This window comes from Rosa chinensis, chromosome 2 (genome assembly GCF_002994745.2).
Source record: "Rosa chinensis cultivar Old Blush chromosome 2, RchiOBHm-V2, whole genome shotgun sequence".
Taxonomy (NCBI): Eukaryota; Viridiplantae; Streptophyta; class Magnoliopsida; order Rosales; family Rosaceae; genus Rosa; species Rosa chinensis.
Window position 1 is genome coordinate 72,761,364 of NC_037089.1, and position 18,443 is coordinate 72,779,806.

The window sequence follows — 18,443 nt, forward strand, 5'->3', positions numbered from 1 at the left end:
TGATGTTAAAAATCATGAAAACTTAGACATCGGTTGTTAACCGATGTTAAAAATGACTCCAGACATCGGTTCCTTTTAAGTAACCGATGTTAAAAATGACTCCAGACATCAGTTCCTTTTAAGCAACCGATGTTAAAAATGACTCCAGACATCGCTTCTTTTTAAGCAACCGATGTTTAAAATTACTCCACACATCGCTTTTTTTTAAACAACCGATGTTTAAAATGCTTCTAGACATCGCTTCCTTTTAAGGAACCGATGTACATTTTCTTTACTAACATCAGTTACAATCTACTATTATAGAACTGATGTTCTTCGTCATTTATAACATCAGTTTTTTTTTTTTTTCATGTAGTTGTCTTTTCGTGCTTCTTGCTTCAATTTCTAGTTTAAAGGTGATTTGCTCCCTATGTGCATAAATCAGTTTCTTCACTAGAAAAATATCACAATGAGAATACAAGTTGTTAACAAAGAAAATTCTCATTAATACTATTTTTGATAAAACAAGTACAAAGGGTAGGGAGAAGGGGACATATGGCCTAAACTTCTCCATATACAACAACAAAAGAAAAGAAAATAACATTCCTCTCCCTACCACATCAAGATTGTTGCAAAAAAAAGATGACCATGAAAAAATTGTAAGCATTGTCTGTATAGAACATACTTCATGTGATCATGCAGGGTTGCTTGAAAATCATAAGCCTCGGGTGGTCAGCAGACACTCTGGAAGATGAAATCTAAATAAGCACAGAGAACGATATCAATGACAACATCCATCAAATGAGCAATATTACTCTATTTCAGCCAGGTCATTAAACAATATGAGATCAATACATGACAAGACATTATACCGGCAGTTTCATAATGCTAGACGGGCGAGGAGACATTGACCGAGGAGATGGATGCCTCAAACGATATTCTGCCAGCCTTCTTTCATTTCTTTCTTGACTTGGTTGGAAATGCAATGCAACCAACTCCTGTTCTAGTTCTGAAACTGTCACCTCCACTACAGCAATAATGCTTAGGAGCTCTTGCGCATGTATGTAACAGAAGATTAAAAAATAAATGATTTATACCAAACATTAAGTGCACAATGTCACATTGCTCGCAAACTACATATTAATCCGCTATGAATCCAAAAGTCAAAAATTTACAAAATGTCCCCTAGGTTAATTTTAGGACTTTCACTCGCTTGTTGAGCATCGCTTTAGGAAATGCTGAAATAGAGAGGATAAATTAAACAATGTTTAGAAAACATACGTTGTAAGGAAGGCATGCGGGACTGGAGAATTTAGTAGCATTTTTCTCAATTGCATTTTCCAGAATAGCACGTAGCTCTATTTCTTCAAGCAGCTGTTGTTCCAATCTTTGTACCTATAGTAGAAGCACATCCATTGGTGACACTATGGCAAAGATGTCCTTAAATATACAACAGCTCCAAGATACTGGAGGAGATTTGAGAGGATTCCAAAGATTTCAGCTCTACAAATTCTGAGCGGATTTGGAATGCAAATTCCTAGAAGAGAGAGTCCATGTCCTAAATTTACTAAACTAGCCTGGAAATATCTTTATTAAATAACAGTAGACTTCACTTGCAAATGAATAGAACAAATTCATTCATTTCCAGATCAATTGAATTCACGTGGTTCCCAACAGAACATTTTAGCAATTCGAAAGCATTTGCCTGCAAGATGTGCACCAGTACTGACCTTTGACAACGTGTCATCTTTCACAACCTCTGACTGAAATTCAGAATCACATGAGATGCTAGAATGAGAATATTTACAGAGAGAATCACTTCTGCAAAATGCAACCAAAGAACAAAGAAGAAATCATTACAAAGGAAAAGCTCAGAGATCCCCTGCATATATAGCTAAAACAAGAAAGAGTAATTACAAAGAACAAGAATGCAGCCTTACTGGCTCAACTTAGTTTGCACAATCGGTGAGTCACACATCATCCTGCGATCATGGGGTTTGGCTTTAACCACATAAAGCAAATCCTCCAAATGCAAAAAAGCTTGGCTTCTGGTACTAGAAGACCAGAAGCCATATGCAGGTACAAACAAGCTTTCGCAAATCCTGCAAATGCACTTCAAAGGTAAAACATCTGTCTCTTTTGCATATAAAAATTTAGAAACTTCAAGATGCTTTGCATAAAACTTGCCCAGCCAAATACTACCCAAACCAAGAACACTGGCAAAAGAACAACCCAAATACTCCTTTGCATAAAACTTGCACAAAGAACAAAACGATCACCACCAGTCAAACACAAAGAAAACACCCAAACATCCATCAAAACCGAACATCCAAACCTCAACAAAAATCACCCACTGAAGACCAAGATCAATACCTCAACAAAACATAAAAATCAAGATCAATCGAAACCCAACCACAACAAAATCCACCGATTCAAAACCACAGACATCAATAAAACATCACCTCTGATGAAAAACCTCTTCTTCTCTTCCCCCGATCCCAACAAAGCAAGAGCTTCTATTGTTTTCCTTTCTTCGGAATTTCTTTCGATGACAAATACCACAGTATAGCGTCAAAGCCTCGAGTTTCGACACTCTACTGAGCATAAGAAGAAGAAGCAATCAGGAAAAGCTTAACTGAGAACAAAAACAAATGCAAAAAAACCCAAAATCGACACTATTAACTAAAAATTAGAACTGCTTTTCCAATTTAATTTCGCAACTGGCTCACCATGATAGTCTGAAACAATTGATTTTGAGATCTGATTTCACTAAATGAGTCGATCTCGGTGTATAGTAGGTAGAGAAACGTTCGACTCTATACGAATCCGAAGAGGACCACAGTACTGGACCACCCTAAAGCACAGACGAGAAAGAGAAGGAGGAGAGAGAAAGTGGATCTGGAGGACTCTGTTTCTTCTGTCACCGATCTCCGACCATCAGGGTAGACTCAATGGAGCCACCATCTTCTTTGCCTTCCTCCGACGAGTCAACGCTAGGCTGCACATCCTCCGGCCACGACTAGAAGCATGGCCACACAGCTCCTTCCAGTCCACCTCCGAGCTGACCACAAAGAAATCTATTTGTTTTCTAGGGTTTTGTGGTTTGGGTCGATCAGGACGGGGAGAGAGTGAGAGAGAGAATTGTTTTCTAGAGTTTTGTGTTTTGTTTCGATCAGGACGTAGAGAGAGAGAGAGAGTGTGTGTTGGGGGAGAGCAGAGCAAATGGGTCGCTAGTGAGTGAGGTAAAGTGCGAAACAGACCAAATCTAATTTTGTTCCCGCTTGCACGAAAACTTTGAACTCACACTTTCCGCGTTTTTTTTAATTTTCAAACCAAATTTTAGACATCAGTCAACAGTAAAAACTAATGTTAATTATATAAATAGAAATCGGTTTTTCAGAAACCGATGTTAAAATAAGTTTTTACATCGCTTGAAATCTTAACCGATTTAAATGACGTGATGTCTATTTGCATATTTCTAGTAGTGGTTACAGGGTGTTCCTGTGGAGTTGCATCATCTATCCAAGCTTGTTGGAAGCAAAGGTTCCAAGAATCGATACAGAGGTCTGTGCTCTTATTGAAATCCCCAATGAAAGTGGTTGGCTTAATCCTTTTTGCTTAACATACATGCTCTCTAAAAATATGGAGAATGTTTCTGTGTGACTGCCATTTTAGTAAGGGATTAGTTTATGTTTTTCTTGCGCTGTCATTTAGGTCACTGCAATTGTCACTGTAAACCTCAACAAAATAATTGATGTTAATTACTATCCTGTTGAGTGTGCAAAGACGTCTAATTTTAATTTACGACATAGGCCAATTGGGATTGGGGTTCAAGCTAGGTCTTGCTGATACCTTCATCTTGCATTGGCATGTCCTTTGATTCACCCAAGGTAATTTCCATTTTCGGTTTTAATGCTTTCTTTTAGCCTAACATTTGTACAATATTGGTTTGTTTAAAAGCCTAAGCTTAATGTTGGGTTGACTATTCTTTTTCTTTAAACCGTAGGCTCAACAACTAAGCAAGGCTTTTTTTGAGACCATTTACTACCATTCAGGGAGCAAGCTTCTTTTGAGTTAGCTGCAGAAGAAGGCCCATACGAAACATACAGCGGCTCTCCAGTTAGCATTTAGCAAGGTACTACTTTTATGTAGCAGGCTTTTCATTCTTACAGTTTGTAATTACAGAATGGATGTATGTAAGTCTCAACTAACGGAACTGATCAATATGTCAACAACTTTAGAAATCAGTCTTAGGAGTGCAGGACAGTTCGCATCCTAATACAGGATAGCAACACAACTTGAATCCTAAACGAAACTGCCGATCAATCTTAATAAGTCTAACGATGTTATGCTTTACTCAATTAGCTAAATCATTCAAAGTAAACTCATCACACATAACACAAGATCTGTTGACACAGTAAAACCCTCCAAAGAGGTAAACAACTGCGGGCACTATGCCGGTGAACAATCCACTATATGAATATGAAAGTACATAAAGATCTTACACAACTCATTTACTAGAACCAATCTAGTGGGCAGCGGTGTCTCCTCATCTTTGCTACTTCCAAATCAGCGACCTTGTTCTCCTTTGTCAATCTTAAGATGGCACAACTCTCACCTCGGTTGTCAATCACCTTAAGGCACAAATCATGCATGAACTACCAACACACATGAAGCATAAAACCAGAAAAATTTTTGATAGAAAAAGTTTGAGATTTGATAATCCTTCAAGAGCTAAACAAGGAACAGCTCATGAAAAATTCTCAACAACAATTTTGGCTCAATACTTTCTGAAGATGAAAGATCAGAAAACTCTTTATAAACGTAGCAGTAATATGTTTTCTGTTTTGGTGCACCAACCTTAACAACGTGAAAAACACATATATATAAGATATGAATAAACTAGGGTCTCCTAGGGTTTCTGCTCCATAAAGGCTTTTCAAAAGAGGTTTTTATCCATGGATTAAAATCAGACGTTTGAAAGGAAAAGCCCATAAACCAAATGAAGAAAGTTTGAATGCTTTGGATAAAACCTTCCAAAAATTCTCATATCAGTACATTAGGATTGAAAAGATTTTCGCATCCTATAATAGGATTCAAAGGCAAGTTCAGTCCTAACCACTTTACAAGCATGCACATGTATGCAAGACATACCTGATTGATGAGAGTGGTACATGAAGCTTGAAGCATTCCATTCTTTCAAGGATCCAAGAGTAGAAAGCTATTACAAGAAACATGACTCTTGGTTGTTGCGCTTAGGAAATGCCAATCAAAATAAACATTGCACTAACACAGTTATAACTTCTAAGCTCTTTCTCGTCTGTTATGCATGTTTAAACATTCCCAGATTGAGCTTTGGATAATTTTATGGTTTTAGGATACTCTCTGGAGAACTTGCCTTTTCATCTATCTTAATGACTTAAATATTTAACTTTTACGTTCTAACACATCCAACTATTTTTATGTTAACATCAAGCAGTAATAGTTAGTGATTTTTTTTTTCTTTTTAGGGAATTCTTCAACCAGACATTGGGATGTAATACCTTCTGACTGATCGGACTGGGGTGCTCTTCGGAAAATGACATCACATAATGGAGTTAGAAATTCACTTCTTCTTGCTCCAATGCTTGCTGCTTCAACTAGCCAAATCCTTGGAAAAATGACTGCTTCGAGCCATATACCTCCAATATCTACTGTCAAAGGGTTCTGACTGATGATGAACAGGTTTCCAAGATCCCAAAGGTTAAACTTGGAACTCGATCAAGAGTTTGAGGTAATATATAATGCTAATGCATTTGTATGCCCGGTGCTGAAGAAGATGGGATCTCCATTATAAAATATAAAACATATGCATGCCTTCAAGAAAGAATCACTTTCTTTGACATTGAGCTTATAGGCATGGAGCTGATGATCATGCCTATAAAATTCAAAACCCCGAGCTACATTAGAAAGATTACATTGATCATCATAAGAAAATGTCACCCATGCCACTTTAATCAAAAGAAAATACAAAAAAGTCAAGTGGAGAAAAGGAGAAAAATGCAAATACAAATTTATAGTTTATACCACCAGCTGTACGTACTAGTAGTTTAGGCAATTAGTTGGCTTGAAGGATACCACTTTTCTATCCAAGTCAAAACCAACCAAGAAATTTTCCTGGAAAATGGCTCCATAAATAGGGTAAAGTTATGGTATGTTAACATTTCTCATACATCAACTATTTTTACCACTTTAAGGACTCTTGTTACCACTTTGAGGACTCATACGGTAAACTAAGAAAATTTATTACTTTAAGGACTCATGTTATCACTTTGAAGACTAATATTACTATTTTGAGGACTCATGTGGTAACAGAAAAAATTTACCACTTTTTTTTAATAGAAAAAATTTACCACTTTAAAGACTCATGTTACCACTTTGAGGACTAAAATTACTATTTTGAGGACTCATTTTACCACTTTTAAGACAATTGTATGCATGTCATACGTTAATACATTATAGAATTTTCCCCATAAATATTACCAAGATCAGACGTGCTGTGCATTCCAAAGCATATTAGTTCATTTTTGAATCTAAAGAATATTTGTTCTGCCATTAACTCCACTTTGCCACCACCCTCGAAATGAATAGCCAATTTTGGTTCGTTTGGAATTGTCGTCGAATTGAGGCACAATGAAGTTGAATTATCTTCCGAGTCAGTGTAAATGTACGGCTCTAATTCCGGATCAAGCATCTTATTCAACTGAGTTATCACCCGGTCAAAAATATCTCGAGGTACATCTCCAAGAGTTGAGCCTGAGTCGACAATCATGTTAAGTTTATTGGCCAATGTCTTTGATGAGTTGAACGGAACAAATTCCTTTCCGATGGTAATTCCTTCTACCGCTACAACATAAGATTCTCCTTCTATATCAACCAATGGTGTTGAGACCACCCCTTCACCCAAAACTTCACTCCCATTCCCAAAATTGATCTGGCTTTTAGTTTAGGGATCAGTATCTAGGGGCACCAAGCAATAAGAAAATCTCTTCCCTCCAACATGGGGAGTAGGTCTCGTCAACGGGCCGGGCCGGGCCGGGCTTTATTGTAAATCAAACGATCCAAGCCCGTCCATATATAGCGGCCTTGCGGCTTTTTCGGGCCTGGCCTTGCAGGCTTTATTTATAAATAAATATTTAAAGACACTATTTTTTTTTTTAATCAAGCTTTGAAAATTCATTGGATAATGATGAAATACAACCAAACGGAACAAATCTATATTGTACCAAAAAAAAATCTATATTTATATATAGACACTAATTTATTTATAAATAAATTTTTAAAAACACTAATTTTTTATAAATCTATATTTACATATCATACACTCCAAAGAGCAACCTTTACCAATTCAAAGAAAATAGGAAAACCGACCGTTAGATGTGATTATTATAATAAATTATACGTGTGGTTAAAAATTTAGTCAATTTCACCATAGTTTCGAACCCGATCGGATTAGTCAACCGTAGTCACTTGCATGTTTTCTTGGTTGACCGATGGCGTGATAATTGCAAAACTTGTTTATTTTTTTATTTTTTTATATTACGTTTGTAAATATTTCATCGATGAATGTGTGTGGACATAAGATAAAATTTTCAATTTTTAATTACAAATACGTTGGCCTATACTAATTTGCCTCCTAAAGTTGTATGACTTATATATTACATTTAAATTGTTGAGGTCCATTTTAAAGCAATCATGAAGTGGAAGATGAATTTGGAGAAACCAACTGCTCGATGGAGAGATTGTAATGTTTTATGGTGGTTGTAAAAAATCCAGCCAATTTAGCTCTCGTTTCGAATTCGATCAAATAGGTCAAACTTAGTTACTCTTATAAACCTATATTTATATATCATACACTCCAAAGAGCAACTTCTATAAATTCAAATAAAATGAAAAAACCGACCGGTGGATGTGATTATTACAATAAATTATAAGTGCGGTAAAAAATTTAGCCAATTTCACCATATTTTCAAATCCGATCGAATTGATCAACCGTTGTCACTTATATGTCTTCTTGGTTGACCGATGACATGACGACCGCGAAACGTGCTTATTTTTTCACATCAAGTATGTAAATGTTCCATCAATGGATGTGCGTGGACATAAGATAAACATTTCAATTTTAATTACAAATATGTTGGCCTATACCAATTTGCCTCCTAAAGTTGTATGACTTATACATTGCATTTAAATTGTTGAGGTTCATTCTAAAGCAACCATGAAGTGGAAAATGAATTCAGAGAAACCAACTGCTCGATGGAGAGATTGTAATGTTTTATGGTGGTTATAGAAAATCCAGCCAATTTGGGTCTCGTTTCGAATTCGATCAACTAGGTCAAATTTAGTTACTTTTATAAACCTGTATTTATATATCATACACTCCAAAGGGCAACGTCTATCAATTCAAATAAAATGGAAAAACCGACCGTTGGATGAGATTATTATAATAAATTATGAGTGTGGTAAAAAATTTAGCTAATTTCACCATATTTTCGAATCCGATCGAATCGGTCAACCGTATTCATGACATGTAGAATATATATGCACATATTCTATATAGAAGTATGAGAACTTCCAATTTCACCATAAGCCAAATAACAACAAATTCACACTCACACAAACACACACACACACACACACACACACACACACACATAACATATACATATACATATACATATACATATATATATATATATATACACACACACATATATAAACATGTCTAAAAGTCCTGAATCTTCAATAATGATGATGCGGCACACTGAAGATTTTGAAATATATGTGTTGGGCCTTCTAGACATGAACTTGTAAAAGATGTTGCAGATTCCCGTCCAAGCTGAACTGCCTTCACTTAAATTGTCATAACTCTTTTTAGAAAAGTCATAATCGTAAACCGTAAAATTCTTCAGAAACTAGACACATGGGGCTTTCCGTGCATATAGGATACAGCTTCTAATTCCATCCAAGCAGTTCCCAGTAATTCAGCGAAGTTAGGTTCTAGACTTGAATTTGTAAAAGATGTTGCAGATTTAGTCTAAGTTGAACTGGCTTCACTTAAATAGCCATAACTCCTTTTAGAAAAGTCAGAATCATAAACCGTAAATTTCCTCAGAAACTAGACACATAGGGCTTTCCGTGAGTACAACTCCTAATTTCATCCGAGCAGTTTCCAGTAATTCAGCGAAGTTAGGTGTTATGCACAACAGTTTTCTGTGTTAGTTAACTCAGCTTAGCTTCTTTTCTTCTTTCTTTGAAACACACCTACAAAGACACTAAACTAACATAAATGAACCATAAATAAGGAGAACTAAACATATATACCAAGACTCCAAGAGAAAGAGGCATAGAAATATAAGAAAATATGAGCACATCAACATACATATATAGATATATGTATATATATATATAAAAAATATAATAGTTTATGGGCTTTTACGGGCCGGGCCTAGTGGGCTTTTGCAGGGCAGGACCTGGTTTTTGAGGACTTTTTGACGGGCCTCCATCTGCCCACCGAGGTGAGCTTTTGCTGCTTTTTGACGGGCCGGGCCGGGATTTTGGCCCTCCGGGCCGACGGGTCTCCATCGGCCCACTTAATCCGCGGACTTTTTGATGAGGCCTAATGGGGAGCAATTTGAGAAACAAATGACAAAGGCCCCTTTCCAAGCCCAATCACTCCCATTTGATTTCCAGTTGCACCAACTGGACCAGCATCATTCAAAAACCCACACCCAAAGACAATATTTTTTTAGAGTTACAACTTTACCTGTCTTAGATGTCAAGGTAATTGTTTCTTTTGCCAATACGCCTGTAGAGGATGCCTTGTCTGCATACGTGACACGATAATCACAATTTCCTTCAGGAAATTTTCTACATATGTTTGGTGAATAGTTTGGTGGTCTGGCATCGCCAAGAGGGCATATTTGGTCTCGTAACAAGCTTGACACGGCTGACATTGCGTCCATACCAGATCGCTGCCTGTATCTGCAGCTGCATAAATATCTAAGGGCGGGGTTCCCAATGAGAACTTCATATTAAAGCCATCACCCGAATCGGTTGGCAATGTGGATCCCGCTGTGTCTGGATCCATCAACCGTCGAAAAACTTTATTGGTTTTTGGTTGTAAAATGGTGAATATGGAGAATTTCTTCCGATAAGATGGCCATTAAAGCCACCGTTGTTATTGATAGAAGTTGTTGCTGTAACATAGTAATATATGAGATGAAAGAAAAATATAGTGATGATTGCTATAGTATAATTATTTTTATATGAAGGACAAAGGGTAGCCATAAGATTGAATTTAGGTAGTTATAAGAAGAAAATAAGTTGACTAATTGAGGAAGGTCACAATGGATATTTGAAACTCTTTGATATTTAGGCCACTGATATCTATTTCAGTGTGAACCGCAACATTTCTGTAATCACAAATGTTTAAATAGAGGGCGGTAAAGTTTGTGTTTATGGCTAAAAAGACATTAGCTAGTCTCACGTGGAGCTATGACCTTAATTAGTGCTGAAATTTTTGTTTTTAGAAAGGGAGAATTCCACAAATGGTCACTCAACTATGACTCGAATACTCATTCAACACTTTGGTCACTGAAGTTTCAAATATATCACTTTGGTCACTCAACTATTACACTGTTAACCACTTAGTCACCCAAGGTGTATTTTTTCTCACTTTAATCACTTCTCCCAATCATTCTAATACATATTTCTTAATTTTTCACAATTGGTTGGATGAAAATATCATTAATATTGTTGCAAATAATTTTTTTTTTAATGAAAAAAATTAACAAAGTGACTAAAGTGATTGACAATGTAATAGTTAAGTGACCAAAGTGATATATTTGAAACTTCAGTGACCAAAGTGTCGAATGAGTCATAGTTGAGTGATCATTTGTGCAATTTTCCCTTTTAGAAATAACTTGGAGGATAATCCGGCCACGTTTTCCTGAAAAAACTCTAACCAATTGTTTAATTGGGCAAAGCCTAAAGGCATGGGCTCATTTTCTAAATGTTGAATGGGATGTTCTATAAAGGGTCGCCCGCCAGGTTTTACGATATTTTTATATAATGACGGACCGGGGTTCATTATAAGTTTAAAGATCTAAGTCCGTCCATAAACAAGGTCTTACAGGCTTTTTCAGGCAAGGTCGGGTAGGACTCATTTATCCGGGCTGAGCCTATATTCTCTAGTTCCCAATAATAAAAAATTTAATCTACATTTAATTTTGTATCTAAGTAAATTAATTAGGGTTCTTGAAGTACAGCTTGGGTAATTAATTTCGAGAAAGAACATGCACATGCATATAGATATATATTTATATGTGTGTGTGTGTATTTATATATATGCACATATATATATATATATATATATATATGGGAAGCCGTTTGAAAGCGGACGTCCGCACTATCGCTAAAGTGCGGACGTCGATGCTTCTGCTCTGCTGAGGCTGCCACAGTGCCACGCCTCTTGCCGGAAGAAGGTCAGGGGTCAGACAGACCAATCTGCAGTCGGGTGGAGTCGCCAACAACCGGGTTGCAGTGCTGCTTAGAACCTTGCAGTTGTAGGTGAGGTCGCTACCCAAAACCTTCAACCTCGATCTCCTCCGACCTCAATCGCTTCCCATAAGTTGTTTAGGATGCCTCCGGCCTCCTTCCGACAAGCCTTGAGCCGCCGTCGTAGCCTGAAAGCTGCTGCGGCGTCGACGTCCACACTTTAACGATAGTGCGAACGTCTCCTGTGATCGGACCTGTGTGTGTGTGTGTGAATTGTCTAATATATAATATATTCAGTAATACATGCATACATATATATATCTGCATGCATTTATTGTATAACATTATATATATATATATATATATAGTATATATAATTAACTACACATATTATAGTATTTAATTTGCAGGCTTGGCGGGCTTTTACGAGCCTTTGGAGGCTAGGCCGAGATTCAAATCTCTAAACCAAGCCTGGCCCTCTACCCACAATGCAAAGCTTTTTGCAGGCTCTTATGCAGGCCGGGCTAAGTATTTTTCAGTAGCAAAATTCTTGCGACGGCAAGGATTTGCCTTTGCTAATAAGCTTGCGACGGCCCAATTGCTGTCACAAATACCAATGGCAACGCCCTCAACAATATCAACGCAATCGCCATTGCCATTGGTTTTTCATGACAGCAATTTCACTTTTCGCTACTGCACAACGCTGTGGCCATTGAATTTTTTTTTTTTGTAGTGGTTGGACCAGCTTTGGAAGTTGGAATACCATGACCACTTTCAACACAAGCACGTAATGTTTCTTCTTCTTGTAAATGATAATTAAGTCATGAAAAATTTGCATCCAAAGACTTAATTCAATTAAAGATTTGGTTAATCAAATAGCAGTGTACCAACCTGCTTCTATATATTCAATTGATTTAATGAAAAACTATAACAAGAAAGAGAGGACTACCAATTGGAGGTTTTTTTGTGCAATTTAATTGTATCAAGGGTAAATTAGGATTGTCAAATCTTTAAAAAGTGAAGGAGGCTCAACTACCGATTTTGGAGGAATGAAAAAAAAAAAAAAAAACTTTTAATTTTATTGGACGATGGGCGTTTTGGAAAAATTAGGGAGGTCCAGATAGCAAATTGGTTATTTGTAAAAGTAAATGAGATGTCACTTAAGCTGAGAGGTTCAAATGCCAATTTTAGAGATATGAATATAAATTTTATTCGACAAGTGTCTACGCCCTCGCGTATGCCATATATTGTGAGGGAGTGATCAGATCTATGGGCTTGCAGAGATGGTGAACAGAGGCGGCTCCGGCTTTGAGAGGCCAATCATAGTAATCGAAGGAGACTGTATTGAAAGAGAAATTGTTGACGCCGTAGCCTTCCCGTGCTCCTCAACGTGAATTTAACATGGCATATTCTTAATGTCTCTGTTTCTCCTCTGTTGTTGTTTATCTTTCTGCCTTGGTCTAATAGTTAGTAATTTAGTTACTTGTTCATCGTTATTTAAAAGATATAGAAGAGCTAAAGGGTTTTCATTGTTTTGTTACATTTTGCAGTACGTAGTTGTCTTTTTGAATTGTGAAGATCACTATCCTAATTGTACCGCTTGTACTGTTGTGGTATGTACAGGGGCGGATTCATATATAGGCCAGCTTAGGCACTTGCCTAGGCTGGGTTTTTTGTTCTTTACCCTGAGTTATATATGTTGGCTGAAGGAAGCCATGAAAAAATGGCAGAAAAAGGCAAAACCCAGAATTTGGGGAAGAATATGACTGAAACGTGATCATTTTTTTTTTTTTTAAACTTTGATACCAACTCAAAACGAGGTCGTTTTAAGACTAAATAAGGAAGAAAAAAAAAACCTTACGCACAGTTCAAATAGGAGTACGAGTTAGAAGACGTCGATTAGTCTTCGACCTACATCGTTCTCCCAAGTCCCAAATTCCCAATGTTGGAGAAGAGCTTCCATATCTCTCTTTATATTGGCAATTGAAATTGAAAATTTGAAAGCAATTTTGTTCTTTCGATCATTGACAATCAAGTAAGTCTTCTTCTTCTTCTTTTTTTTTTTTTTTTTGCCTTTCTTGGGTCGTGATGTTTGAATGTTTGATGATGAATCGATGATGCTTTGATTCCTATAATTACATAGGTACTGAACTACTGACCATATTTATGCTATTGAATTTGATTCCTATAATTATATAGCTACTGACCATGTTTGCTTTGATGATGAATCGATTTTGATTCCTATAATTACATACCTACTGACCATATTTTATATTTATGCTAATGAATTTCATCAAATTATGCTACTAAACTTTGACACAATACATTTATGCTACTGATATTCATCAAATTAGAATTCGTTCATCCATTTGTATGTATTTTATTGTTTTATGGCAATATCTTTTATGCGTAAAATTCAATGATAACAGTTATAAAGAGATATTTTAAAAAAATGTCGAGACCAGAGGAGACTTCAACTTCTACGAAGAACAATGTTGATAGTGAAAGCTCAAAGAAAAATGAACTTGAAGCAATTTTGGATAATCTTCCTTCAGACCCTGCACGTCAAAAACGTATCTTGGATTATGATCCAAATATTCGTGATCAAGTTCGACGGCGTTATTTGCTTAAGGGTCCTTGTCAGTCTCGAAACCATGAGTTTCCCCAAACGGTAATAAGCGGAACAAAACGACATTTTGTCCCTTCTTGGTTTGATGAACATCCTGAATGGTTAGAGTATAGCATAGAAAATGATGTTGTGTTTTTTTTTATGGAGTTAGTATTTTCAAATGACTTCAATTCTTATTTATAAACATAATTTTTCACCTTTTTTTTTTTCATATCTTATTAACTTAGTTTGAATCTTGCCTTACCTAAGAAAATTTTCTGGATCCGCCACTGGGTATGTAGGAAATGTAATCAGAAAGGTAGCAGCTCTGATAATCCAAGCTTTCATGATCCAAACTTTCTGATACTCACAGTGGATAATTTTCTAAATGATATGAAAAGAGAGAGGCCCATCAGGTGTTTACTTATCAACAACTTCGGTTTGCAACTGATAACTTCACCGACTTTTTGGGTTCAGGAGGATTTTTATAAAGGTCTATATTAGTAATGGAGCGCTTGTGGCAGTGACGGTTCTAAGTGGGTACCTCGGACAGGAAAATTGATGAGCAATTCATGGCGGTAGTTAGTACGCATCTCCCTCAATTTTGTTAAAATTTTGGGAGCTTCTACTTTGTATTTGAATAAAATATAATCGAAACCACAACTTTAGTTGATTTGATTAATTTGCATTAGCAAATTAAGCATGAACAGATCAACTAAACTCAACAAACTTTGTACTTGAGTTTCTGAACTTTTTTTTGTCTTACAACGACTATCTTATCGCTTATATAGGGTATAATCACCTACAAAATATCTAGAATGAATGCTAAATTAATTGGATTAAAAAGTACTTTAGATACAAAATATCTAGCTAATTTGAATAGAGCAAACAGTAACGCAAGTTGATGCAAAATATCAGTAGCAGCGAACTTCAATAGCGAAGATCTTCATGAGTGAACTATTGCTCAGCTAAATGATTATTCAGCGAATTGACTTGAGCAAACTCTGCTTCTCAGTGAACTCAATTCAGCGAACTGTGTTGGAGTTTCCTAGTTGGACCAGGAGAGCACTAATTTCAACAAATTTCACTTAAAATAAGAAAGTTCAACAGAAGTAGAAATCAGAATTGGGTTCTTCTGGGTTAGAGTTGAAATTGCTTTGTTGTATGATTCTGATGCTTGTTTTTGGGATCATGTAACAGCCCTTTGATTGCTTGAAGAAGAGATTTCTGGAGAAGCCAGAGCCACAGGGACAGTAATTTATGCTTCCACTCATAGTAATTTTTCAAGTTCAAATGTTATGCATGTCCAAAAGTTCGAACTCCCATCACAAGAAAAAAGAGAGTCAATAAAAACCGAAAAAAACTAATTATAGGAAAGAAAAAGCATGACATGTTTGAAAGTCGAGCCTTTTTGGCTCCAAGCTTGTGATAAGCATAAGCATTGGGCGACACGAGGCTCCCTACATAGGCATGATCATCATGCAGATTGAAATTACCCTCATGACTAGTGAGCTCTCTAATTGAATTTTTCTCTACATCATAAGTAACAAAACCCTTCTGTGAATTCAGCAGAATTTCGCCGTTACCGGAAAACGATGTCAGTGGTTTAAATTTATAAGTATTGTCCAACACACAAAACGGGATGGTGACTGATTTGGTCCAAGACTCTCTCACCCCATATTCCTTCATCACCCACATCTCACGCCGATGATAGGACGTGTTCTGGAAAAGTATACACAAGCACCCTCTTGAAGCCCCAAGCACTTCACATGTAGCTTCAATTTTACTCACCCCATATTCCTTCATCACCCACATCTCACGCCGATGATAGGACGTGTTCTGGAAAAGTATACACAAGCACCCTCTTGAAGCCCCAAGCACTTCACATGTAGCTTCAATTTTACTCACCCCATATTCCTTCATCACCCACATCTCACGCCGATGATAGGACGTGTTCTGGAAAAGTATACACAAGCACCCTCTTGAAGCCCCAAGCACTTCACATGTAGCTTCAATTTTACAAGTCCCACAATCAGGTTTTGCACTTCCAAGTATGTCTCACAGGCTAAATCGAGTGAGTTAATTACTGTAGTAGCCGCACTTTAACGTCGTCACCAACCAATGGAGAGCACCCCCTACAAATACTGCAGAGTTGGAAATAGTATTACCATCATGAGGATAGTCTTCAATCCTTCTCCAAGATTTAGTTGTCAACCTGTAGGTCATGGATTTATAGATCCTAGTTCGATCAGGACCATTATCCGATAAGGTAATTACCACCTGGTAGTGGTCACTAATATAGTCATAACCAAATCCATACTTGTCAATGATTTCTTGCATTCGCTTTTATCCTAGTGTTCATCCAGCACAACCCAATCCTAATAGGCTAACATCATGCTATTTGTTGCCATAGTGATGCTGGTGCCTTCTTTCTGTGACGTGCCTTCAATTATAAGCTTTTTTTAGAAGTTGGTACCCCTCGTCGGTTTAGAAGTTGAACTTTTGGACCATCAAATAAAAAAAGGATTCAAATATGATGAGATGCATAGGAGAAAAAAGGATACAGTCACACTGGAGAAAAGAACCAGAAAAACTATAAAAAAAAACTCTTAGGACTAGGATCACTGGATCCCCTTGTATAGTTTCATGGAGAAGTTAAAGGCCAACTAGTGTCCTTCTGGGTATATGGAGCCACTTAAGCTTCAAACTTGAAGTCCCCAACAACCCATCAAAATCAAACTAGTGAAAGAAACCTCCATAAATACCACCAAGTTGCTGTCTCTCACCACAACCATCAATATCAGGCTTCAATAAATTTCGGTACATCCAAAAAAAAATTCACTAGTGTGGAAACCATGTCTAATTCAGTCAGTGCAGATGGGATTGGATCCTCGGACATTTCTCTATTTGGTAACACACAAGAGGTTGGGTCATTGTTGAAGTACTCTTTCCCCAAAACAACACAAATACAAATCCCATTGAATCATTGATGCTGAACCACATTGATGAAAACAACTAGGAAGAAGAAACAGGAGCTCTACTACTACTACTACTGCATGAAAATCCAATATGATACAGAAAAACAGACACAAAAAAAAAAAAAAAAGGTTTCTGTCTTCTTCTTCTCTGAGTTCTCTCTCTCACTCAAATTAGCTACATTGTACCATGCACTATAGTACACACTATCTCATTTTCCCTTTCTTACAATTACACACATTATATAGCGACAATTACTCCAAGAATTCACCATCTTTTAGCAAGTAAAGTACCTACCTTGACCTCACTGAAGCTCCACCGCCGGAACCACCGCGCTTCTCCCCTATCCCCATTTGATGTTGATACCCACCTGAGCCGTACACGTGTCCCTGATGATGACCCAACATCCCCATCCCACCATAAACCCCATTAAACGCGCCCCCTCCGCCGCCGCCGCTCGTCCCGGAGCTCAATCCGCCTCCGCTTCCGCCGCCGCCTCCAGCAGCCGATCCTCCGCCTCCGGAGCCGCCTTCCTTGTCTCTTCCGGCGGTTCCGACGGCGCCTTTCTCTCCTTCCATCTCGCGGTACTTCTGGAGATAGATCTTGAGCGGCTCGACGTACTCCTCGAATCCCAAGGTGGTCATGGCCCAGAGCAAATCGTCGCCGTTGATCGTCTTGCGCTTCTCGCGCTGGCACTTGTCGGAGGCCTCGCCGGTGACGAAGCTGATGAACTCGGAGACGCACTCCTGGACGGTCTCCTTCGCGTCCTTGGAGATCTTGGCGTTGGCCGGCAATGCCTTCTTCATGATGCGGCTCACGTTCGCGATCGGCAGGAACCGGTCCTGCTCACGCGCCGACAGCTCCCCTCCCTGCGAGTGGCCGTTGTGGCCGCCGGAGTCGTTGTCCGAGTCGGCCATCGGAGATTCTTTTTCCGGGGTCTCTGGAGGAGCGGCTGCGCTGCGTTGCGTTGAAGTTCGAGACTTTTGGAGAAGAGTTGTTGGGGTCCGTTGGATCCGCGGGGTAATTATGCTGCGCCGCGACACGTGGCGAAGCTGGATCCGTTCGTTTAACGATAAGTGTGGTACACCTGGCGGGTACTGGGATGTCGGACGGGTTCTCGGGTCGGAGATCTGGACGGTTGATAAAATGCCATGTAATATATTGTCTGTTTTGGTGGATCTTTAGGTGGCTGCTACGGCTGTAGCCGAGTCGACTCTGGTGGACTATAGTCAAGCGTTTGACTGTGTTAGACTATAGTCAAACGTTTTGCACGAGCTGAATATGGTGGGTCCTCAACAGAGAAGAAGATTTTTTTTGGGGGGGGGGGGGGGGTGTTGGTGTG

At 38.1% G+C, this 18,443-nt stretch overlaps 1 protein-coding gene and 1 long non-coding RNA gene across 2 annotated transcripts; both read right to left on the reverse strand.

Moving 5' to 3' along the window:
* Positions 1-1,361: 1,361 nt before the first annotated feature.
* LOC112185443 lies at positions 1,362-3,166 on the reverse strand. Its single transcript, XR_002930283.2, has 5 exons — positions 2,709-3,166; positions 2,442-2,576; positions 1,920-2,081; positions 1,710-1,800; positions 1,362-1,374 (listed from the first exon to the last, which is right to left on the reverse strand). It is a non-coding gene; the product is annotated as an uncharacterized LOC112185443 (long non-coding RNA).
* A 13,916-nt stretch (positions 3,167-17,082) lies between these two features.
* LOC112190738 (nuclear transcription factor Y subunit B-3) lies at positions 17,083-18,106 on the reverse strand. Its single transcript, XM_024330216.2, has one exon. It carries the CDS (start codon positions 18,016-18,018, stop codon positions 17,395-17,397), a length of 624 nt encoding a protein of 207 aa, XP_024185984.1. The 5' UTR covers positions 18,019-18,106; the 3' UTR covers positions 17,083-17,394.
* Positions 18,107-18,443: the final 337 nt, after the last annotated feature.

Excerpts from the sequence above, each read along its gene's own strand:
- LOC112190738 (XM_024330216.2), bottom strand. The coding sequence starts at position 18,018 with ATGGCCGACTCGGACAACGACTCCGGCGGCCACAACGGCCACTCGCAG.